The 10,152-nt window shown below is 36.1% G+C and overlaps 1 protein-coding gene across 1 annotated transcript; it reads left to right on the top strand.

The window, feature by feature from the left end:
* The first annotated feature begins 296 nt into the window (after positions 1-296).
* On the top strand, positions 297-7,048 carry LOC104103015 (putative SWI/SNF-related matrix-associated actin-dependent regulator of chromatin subfamily A member 3-like 1). The gene is made up of 4 exons (XM_009610881.4): positions 297-784; positions 1,189-2,414; positions 3,657-3,948; positions 6,109-7,048. Exons 1-4 carry the CDS (start codon positions 439-441, stop codon positions 6,906-6,908), a joined length of 2,664 nt encoding a protein of 887 aa, XP_009609176.1. The 5' UTR covers positions 297-438; the 3' UTR covers positions 6,909-7,048.
* Positions 7,049-10,152: the final 3,104 nt, after the last annotated feature.

Genomic DNA, 10,152 nt, shown 5'->3' with positions numbered 1-10,152 from the left:
TTATTGTTAGCTTAAAACTAAGATTTCTTGTAGAGAAAATAAAGATGATATTCACACAATAATCTAAATTGAAAAAACTAGTTGGATAATTTCTTGAAGAAATAATAATGCGAGAACTCACATATGCTGCTACTTATAAGGAAAGGAAACATAGTAGTAGGATTTTTAAGTTTAACCATGGTTTAGGGGTTAGTATAGTTAAACAAATATTGGTATGGACAGGTGTACTAATCACACACTCAAAATGGCCAAATATCAATATAGGATATATAAAACTTGGGGTAACAACCATCCTAACACGTACACTTTAAAAACTCCTCCCTTTCTCCCATAAACGGTCTTCAATTCTCCTCTTTTGAAAAGTCCTCCACCAAAAACATTTCACTTTTAAAGTTCCCAATAGGAAAGAAGTAAACCCAATTAATTGAATCGAAGAAAATGGTGGAAGGGCAAGACCCAGTAGAGGTATTCATGAGGCTAGAACGGTGGCCTCTATCACCGCTTGAAGTGGAGGCGGAGGCGGAGGAGGAGGAGAACAACAGCCAGTCATCAGGGGAGATGTACATGGTGGGTTTTGTGATCGCCAACGTTGTGGGTCTTCAGTACTACAGTGGTAGAATCAGCGGCCGAGAAATCGTTGGGCTTCAACGTGAACCCCTCAATCAGTATGACCCAAACGCGATTAAAGTTCTCAACACTCGTTCCGTTCAAGTTGGACACATCGAACGCTCCGCCGCCAGGGTTTTATCACCGCTTTTGGACGCCCACGTCATCACCATTGACGGTAATTCTTTTTCTTTTGTTCTTCCCTCTTTTTCTTGGAAATTTTGTTGTTCAAAGGTTAAAGGAATCTGAAATTGTTTGTTTGATTCTTATCGATGTTGTCGAGAAAGCAGACTAGTCAAACCTGCGGTATTTGCTTCAGTAGTTGGATAACTTTTTGAATTCAGTACTCATGGGTTGCTTCCATCACCTTATGATCTTGAATGTAGGAATCAAAATTTAGTCGAGTGTAAATTTATATTCTGTTTCTTCCTCTTTCCACTATTACCTAAGTTTTGCTATTGGATAAATGAGTTTGTTCTTTAGTTATGGACTTATAGTCTCTGACTCTTCAAATGATATGTGAATGATGTTTGATAGTTACCAGTCTGTTTGTAAATAAGTTTCTTTATCATTTCTGCATAGGAATTGTTCCAAAGGTGGCTCGTCCAGGAAACAGATACAAACTTCCCTGTCAAGTTCACATCTTTGCAAGATTGGAGGCATTTGGAATCGTAAAATCAGCAATTACAAATGGTGGGTTGTATTTGATTGGCGAGAGCGATCCGTCGTTCACACTTTCAGAGGCGGAGGTAGTTAAGGAGAAAAGAAGTACACCAGAAGGGAGGGACATCGATGAGATATTTAAACTTTTGGATGAAAAAATCAGTAAAAAGGAAGAACTGAAAGCGTTAGAGCCACCTAAAAATATAATAAAGTCGGAGCTTCTTCTGCACCAGAAGGAAGGATTGCAGTGGTTGGTTCAGAGGGAGAACTCTGAAGAATTGCCTCCTTTTTGGGAAGAGAAAGAGGGTAGTTATGTGAATGTTTTGACAAACTACTCTACCGATAAAAGACCTGAACCTATAAGAGGTGGAATATTTGCAGATGACATGGGGTTGGGGAAGACACTTGCTCTCCTTTCTTTAATTGCTTTGGATAAACGTGGTGGTTTTATTTCATCTTCAATCAGAAGTGGTCATCAAAATGCCGAGAGAGATGATGGATTAGATGAAGAGGAAGACAAAAATACTGCTTCTATTAGTAAGAGGAATAAGAGGGGAAGAGTTGGTAGAAAGACTGACAATTCACGAAAGAAGCAAAAGACTGAACGAGCAAACACACTACAGGTGAAGGAAAAATCAGCTTGCAGTCCTGAAAGTCGTTCTGGCAATTCAAGTTCAGGGACGACATTGGTTGTTTGTCCACCAGCTGTACTGTCAGCGTGGATCTCACAGATTGAGGAGCACACTAAACCAGGTTCACTGAAGTCATATATTTATTATGGAGAGCGGACAGGAGATGCCAATGAGCTGGCAAAGTATGACTTAGTTTTAACTACTTATAGTATTCTGGCTAGTGAAGACACATGGATAGATTCTCCCATCAAAAAGATAGAATGGTGGCGAGTTATCTTGGACGAGGCACATGTCATTAAGAATGTGAATGCTCAACAAAGTCGAGCAGTTAACAACTTGAAAGCTAAACGAAAGTGGGTGGTAACAGGAACACCAATACAAAATAACTCATTCGATCTGTATTCTTTGATGGCATTTTTGAGATTTGAGCCTCTGTCTATTAAAGCCTATTGGAACAGTTTGATACAACGTCCACTTGCCCAGGGAGATGAGAAGGGGGTGTCAAGACTGCAGGTAAGCTCTTTTTTTTTTTTTTTTTTTTTTAAAAAAAAAGTTTGTGTTGGATTGAAAGCCTCAGCATTCTCTTTTCGTGCTATTGTCTCTGTAATTGTACCTTTCCATATTTATCATGCTTTTCATCTCTTCCCATCATGACTGTACCTAGAAAAGTATGCCACAACGTTTTTGTAGATGAACTTTGAAATGTGAGGAGAAGAGCTTAATGTTTAGATGCTCTAGGTCCTTTTTGTACCATACTGTATTAAGTTTTGCTCCCTTCCTCTCTACTTCTAAAACAGGAGAGGAAGTTTGCGAGCACTGGACTAATGGTTGAGCAGTTGGTTATGTAGGGAGGGGTAGAAGGGCTTTTTCCGGAAGGAGGGGTGGGAAGCTGGGTGGCTTAGTCTCAGGCTTTGGCAAAATCTACCAAGTATTATAGTGTTACGAGGTTGGAGACTCAAATAGTTTGTGCGACCAAGAATAAGGGGAAGGTAAGGGCTGATCCAGTTTCAGGCAGTAAAAGTCAGCACTAAAGCTGGTTCTGACAACCTTTTCTTAGTATCTGTTGTGTTCCTCGTTGATGGATAGAGCGCCATTTCTGTGGTTAAAGTTTTATAGTGTACCTAGGCTCTGTTGCTAGTTAGTTTCAATGTTCTAGTTCCTTTTGAGAGTGTACATCTAACTGTTTAAATTTTGGATATGGCTTACTCTATTAGTGCCGCTGGTTTATATTTATATCGGTAAAAGGTTATTTATTTTTAAGGTACACTTCTATTGAATTTCTGATGCATGAGTCTTCACTGATCAACAATACTTTGAAGCAGTGCAAGTGTGTTGTGTTTGGCTTCTTTGGCATACATTGTATTCTTGAGGCGTTTAGTGCACGCAATATTTTCGCTATAGTTTATAAAGTTTTGTTAGAGAAAGACTTCTCTGACAAATACAAATGCAAGCTTTAGAACACTATTTCATCATTTGCATTGTTGAAGCACAACTCTGGAATCTGAGATTTAGCTGATCACACCTGGAAATTCATCTGAACTTATTATTACTCTGATTTACATATATCTCTGAGAAAGAATGTGGTTCGTGAAAAGAAGTATCATTTTATTTGTTTGTTAGTGTGAAAGATTAGTTGCTAAATCAAGGCAAGTGGCTGTTATCCATTCTCTTACCCTTTTCATAGTTAATTAGTTGTACACTCTTTATGTGCCCTACTAGTTTGCTTTAAGATTCTGATCGTCATTGTCATTTCAGGTTCTAATGTCAACCATGTCTTTGAGAAGGACCAAAGAAAAGGCTCTAATTGGTTTGCCATCAAAATCTATTGAGACTTTCTTTGTGGAACTTTCTGGAGAAGAAAGGGAAATTTATGATCAGATGGAATCAGAAGCTAAGAGGATTGTCAAGCAATACATATCTTCTGATAGCTCAATGAAAAATTATTGGACTGTTCTGAGTGTAATTGTACGGCTTCGACAAATCTGTATTGATTTAGCCTTGTGTCCTTCAGATCTGAGATCGTTACTGCCATCAAATAAAATTGGAGGTTAGACTTGATATCTCTTACATTTATTTGTTCTTATTTTTTATTACAAAGTAAATAGACAGGCGAAAATCATCTTTACTGCCATCAAATAACATTCGAGGTGTAATATCGAGGAAATGATTAAAATGGTCCTTAATGTATTGGGGTTGCTTTATTTTTGTCCTTAATGTATCCCCCTTGACAGATACGATCCTTGATGTATGTATAAAGGTGAGAACTTTGGTCTAAAGCCCTACGTCTAACAGATTTTCCAAAATGTGCCGTTAAATTTAACTCTTAGGTCCATGTGCAGCTCACGTGTGATTAAAAGTTAAGAACTTCAACCGTTAAAACTAGCAATAAGTATTCCCAAATCATATGCCACTAGATGAAACAAGAGATAGACCCAATTTCAGATTCAACCTTTGTACAACGAGAATCACATCGGCTCAAGGAGAAAGAAACCAAAAAGAAAATGAAAACCAAAGCTTAGGCACATCGACTCCCCCAACGAACTAAGAAAGGCAAGACAATTGAGAAACTGCCTCCTATTGAACTTAAAGAACAATCTGAAGAGAAAAATCCAAAGCATAAAACAAGTACGTACAATTATCTTCTAGCTTCAAAATTCTTATACATCTTCCTTATTGAGATGAACATACTTAACAGCCAACCAATTAATTCTCACGGCAAAACTCTTTCCCCCTTTCTTCTCCAAAAACCTTAATAAACATTCACAAATCATAAAAAATTCACAAACCCATTTCCCTTATCGACGACAATATCAGTTAGCCGGCTAAGGATCGCAGTGGTGCCTGAGACAATATCACTTCACTTCCGGCGAGAGTGCAGAGAAAACCCGAGACCTACTTCTGGGGTCCGGGCCCGACAACATCGACCACTGCCGCTTCGTACCATATGAGAATAGACAAAGCAGACTCGGCGGCAGCAATGGCGAACGCAGTTGATGACAACATCTCAAAGAAAACTTTCTGATTGTTGTGATACAAATGAGCTCATGTCAAGCTCATTAAAATCAAGTGTTGTTAATTCTGATGTGAAACGCCCTGTTTAGAGGAAGTAAAGATGAATTTTTTGGTTGAAAAGAGTGGGAATATAGTTTAGTCTGATATAAAAGACACAAAATTGGAGACTAAATCAAATATAGTTATTATGGAGGTTCGAGACAGAAAGGTGAAAATGAACAAGGTTGGCTGAGTAGCAATAAATGAGTATGAATGTTGCTAAGAAGATACCCAGGGAAAAGTAGGTTTGGTCGTTTTGACAGGTTGTAGCATTTCCTAGTTGAATCACACGTGAGCTGCACATGGGCGAAAGAGTTAAACTCAACGGCACTTTTTGGAAAATCTGTTAAACTTAGGGCTTTAGACCAAAACTGTCACCTTTTTACATATATCAAGGATCATATCTGTCAAGGGGATACATTAAGGACAAAAATAAAGCAACCCCAATACATTAAGGACCATTTTGATCATTTCCTCGTGTAATATCAGTCTGTCGAATTTATTTGTTCTTACTTTGAATAGATAAGATATCCAGATGTGGTTGTTACCTGTTAAATTACTTTCAAACCTAAGCTACTTTGTATAGTGGATTCATTTTGAATTACTTTAGTTTCTTTTCCATTGAATATCATCATGAGAGATAAGTTTGGGTTTTGCCGACCGATAACCTCCCCACAAAAATGTGAAAATAATCTGATTAGCTGGAAATTACTTGTGCCATTGCAGTCTTTCCTTAAATAAGTGAGAAACACGTGCTATAACATGTCAACTTCCTGTTTCTGAGTTGTGTATACCTTTGTTTCGAGGGATAATATAGACAGTTCTTTTGTCATTATTGAGTTAGAAGCTGATTTATGTCATATGTTGTTACGGTTCAAGTTGTTGGCAATGCTTCCTTGAGTTTTGCAGTTGCATGTTTTATAAAGAACAAAGCTCCTACTATATAATTGGTTCTGTTTCTTTTGCAGTGGTTGACAAAATATATTGCATGTTTGTATTTTTTGTTGCCTTTTCTTTAGGTTTGATAAGTGGGAATTTAATCATTTTCGAAAAGATGTTTAATTAGCCAAGTAAAAGGCCTTTTTGTTCTATCCTGCTTTTCTCATGTTGTTCAGCTAGTCAGTGAGTAATGCATTTAAGAATTGAATTGAAACAGATGTACACAGCAACCCACAGTTGTTGGACAAAATGCTCTCAGCATTGCAAGATGACGAGGGAATTGATTGTCCAATCTGCATTTTTCCACCTACCGATAGTGTCATTACTTGTTGCGGGCATATATTTTGCAAGTCTTGCATTTTGAAGACCATAAAACGTGCCAAGCCTTGCTGCCCACTTTGCCGTCATCCGCTGTCAGAGTCTGACCTATTTTTCTGCCCACCTGAAGCATCTAATGCAGCAAATAGTGGAAGTTCTTCCACTGCATCATCCAAAGTGAAAGCACTCCTAAAACTTCTCTGTGCATCAAGAGATGAAAGCTCTAACAGAAAATCAATCGTCTTCTCTCAGTTCAGGAAGATGTTGCTCCTACTTGAAGAGCCGCTTAAAGCAGCTGGTTTTAAGATATTGCGCTTAGACGGGTCAATGAATGCGAAAAAGAGAGGCCAAGTGATTAAGGAGTTTGAAATCCCCGCTCCGGAGGGGCCTACGATCTTGCTTGCAAGCCTAAAAGCTTCAGGTGCTGGAATAAATCTTACAGCTGCGTCTAGAGTCTATCTACTGGAACCTTGGTGGAATCCAGCAGTTGAGGAGCAAGCTATGGACAGAGTCCATAGAATTGGTCAAAAGGAAGATGTGAAGATTGTGAGGATGATTGCAAGAAGCACCATTGAAGAGAGGATACTGGAACTGCAAGAAAAGAAGAAACTGCTGGCAAGGAAGGCTTTCGGGAAGAAGGGCTCAAAAGATCAAAGGGACATTAGCTTAGATGACCTTCGCACCTTGATGCACTTGTGAGTCATTCGTATTTCTTATCGATCTGTAGATGGGATGGATGTATATGTTTTGTAAATGCTTAACTTACTATCCTTCTGATCTTTTTTTTGGTCAGAAATGCATGCCTATTCAGTTAATGCAATTTTCTCTGCTTTGAATTATTTTGCTATAATTTTCCGTAATCCATTGGATGAAATTGGAAATAGTGCTTTGAACTTGCCTCTTGTGGTTTTTGTAAACCATCCTGATATAATAGGACTGGAGCAAACGGTTTCTCCTTGCCGATAAACCTATGTATCTAAGAAAAAAAGGTTGGAGCTGTATATTTGGATCTCAAGTGGGCCTGCATATCTATGAGCGCATTATTTGGTCGCATCTTTTTAACTTATACCCATTTTGTTTTTCCTTTATATCTATGAGCGCCTTATTTGGTCGCATCTTTTTAACTTATACCCATTTTGTTTTTCCTTTTGCATCCGTACTCATTTTTTTGTTAAAAGCGTTTTAAAAAGACGATTTTGCCCTTCTTTGATAAAAGACTATTGACAAAAATGTAGACGGCAGGACAAAACTTCAGCATGTTTTGGTATGAAGTTTTAGCAAACGAACTAAATAACTTCAGCATGCATTAGAAAAACTCATTAGAAAATTACATACTGCAAGACAAAAACTTAAGCATGTTTAGTCTGAAGTTTTAGTAAATGAAAAATTTTTTCAGCTTGTTTAGACTGAAGTTTCGGATAAAATTCATGACAAAACTGCAGACTGCAAGACAAAACTTCAGGATGTTTTGGTATGAAATTTTAGCAAATGAACTAAATAACTTCAGCATGCATTAGCAAAAACTCATTAGAAATTACATACTGCAAGACAAAAACTTATGCATGTTTAGTCTGAAGTTTTAGCAAATGAACTAAAAAACTTAAGCATGTTTAGTCTGAAGTTTTAGCAAATGAACTAAAAAATTTAAGCATGTTTAGTCTGAAATTTTAGCAAATAAACTAAATAACTTAAGCATGCATTCAAAAACTCATTAGAAAATTACATAATGAAAGACAAAAACTTAAGCATGTTTAGTCTGAAATTTTAGCAAATGAACTAAATAACTTTAGCATGTTTAGACTGAAGTTTCGGATAAAACTCATGACAAAACTGTAGACTGCAGGATATATAACTTCAGCATGCATTGCATTGGCATGAAGTTTTAGCTTCAATGTGATACAACTTCATGCTATATTAGCATGAAGTTTTAGCTTCAACATGAAACTTCATGCTACATTAGCATGAAGTTTTAGATTCAACGTGAAACAACTTCATGCAAGTGTGATCCTGAAGATGAATCTGGACAAGTTTCTGGTTTTTTGATAAAGTTGCTGAGAGGAGAGGAGGAGATCTTTTTTCATGAATGAGGTTGCAGATCACATGTAGGTTTTATATCTTTTGTCATGGGTGTAATTGTCATATTATTACGGATTTTTTGTTAGCTGGCTACCAAATCAATAATTTCTTAAAACAGGATACAGGTTAAAAGGTAACACAAATATAGGGTACGGCTGCAAATCCCCCATATCTATCTGAGATTTTTTACCTAGCTATACTAAATTATAAACTTATTTACCCCCAATAGAGAGGTTATCACTTAATTACATTCTCATATACAATTTATCTAACTATTTACAAATTAGTGATAAATTAGTCTCCCTTTACCCCATTTGTTGATCGAGATCCTGAAATTAAAGCTCAAGTGCAAGTCACTCCTACACCTATACGAATAAGGAAGTGAGGAGACACTAGAATCAGTATTGAATTAAGACGTTTGGGATTAAAAGGAAGCAAGGCAACGGGTTGAGGTGTATTAGGCGGAACTGGCAATTGAAGAAGACAGCTTTAGAGCAATGTGAGAGATACAATGAAAGAACTACTGAAAATTCTTCTAAATGCTCGGAGGTGATTCGGCTTGTACATCGTCCAAAATAATAAACCTAATTAAAATCCATTAAAAACTCTATGGGCTACCAATTTTAATTCGAAATTGGGTTGGCGAAATTGTTATTTATATAGATTGGGTGTTGTTGCAAATGATTAGAAATATCTCATGGAGTTTATATCTCAATTGTGACGGAATTTAGTGAAGATTCGATTGGTTTTGGTTGGAAATTCAGTTGGAAACTCGAAGACGAAGATATAAATAAATTGTATATATTTTCTATATCGGATGTACAAACAACATACAAAATATATACAACTAATCTATCTATATCTATACTATATTAAAAGTGGGAAGCTCCTAAGTCTAAAGTTAAATTACAAAAAATACCCATAAAATGGAATCTTTTACCCATTTTAAATATTAGTTAATAATAATATTGAAATAAAAAGTATAAAACTAATTTGGAGTGTTCTTTCATAGAATAGTTGTGTCCTTTCAATTGTATTATAACTAACTTGGCAACTATTAGAGTTAATGCTCAAATAGAGTAGCAATGGATGGGCATCATCGACAAACAGAGAAATCAAAGAAATCTTCTCTTTGCCAACTAAATGATTATTCTGGTATAAATATAACTAATTCATCTCACGCCATGAAAATTAAAGTCTTTACCTTTTGGTGGTATTTTTCTTCTACTATATATCCTCAATCTGGTCTAACCTATGATGTTAAAGTGCGTTGATTTCATAGAGGGGCTGTTGAACACCACTTTATATTATTTCTATCTTTCCAGACTTGCTTTTCTCAAATCTCATTACAATTACTTGTGAGTATCACTTTAATATTTACCCGAAAATTCTATCATTTTCACATATTTCATGATTCTCTGCAAGTTTTACTAAGTTTATTTTATTTTAATACTTTATCTTCCATGACATGTGGCTCCATGAATGATATATAATCAAAAGGAATATCTTTAATAACATACATTCTTCCTTAGAAAAATTTACATTTGAAATACCTAATTAGTAATTTCGTAAAAAGATCATTATATTAATCAAGAAAAGTAATATCTCTTTAGTATTACTGTAGTTTACATGATTAATACTAAAGAGACCATTTGTTTTAACCTATTTCTATTACAACGTCATGGACACGTACATTTTTCGCGTGTATAATAAGGTCCATGTATTAAAAATTTAAGACATATAAATTTTTTGCATGGGTATCAAAGGTAGAAGAAAATAATTGAAAATATGTATAAATGTGTGACTCTTTGTTTGAAATTTTTATTCATATAAAAGAATATATCGATCTCAACAGTTGAAATGAATC

The sequence above is a fragment of the Nicotiana tomentosiformis genome, chromosome 6 (genome assembly GCF_000390325.3).
Source record: "Nicotiana tomentosiformis chromosome 6, ASM39032v3, whole genome shotgun sequence".
NCBI lineage: Eukaryota > Viridiplantae > Streptophyta > Magnoliopsida > Solanales > Solanaceae > Nicotiana > Nicotiana tomentosiformis.
The sequence above is the reverse complement of the archived record's forward strand: the minus strand, read 5'-3'. Positions and strand labels throughout refer to the sequence as shown.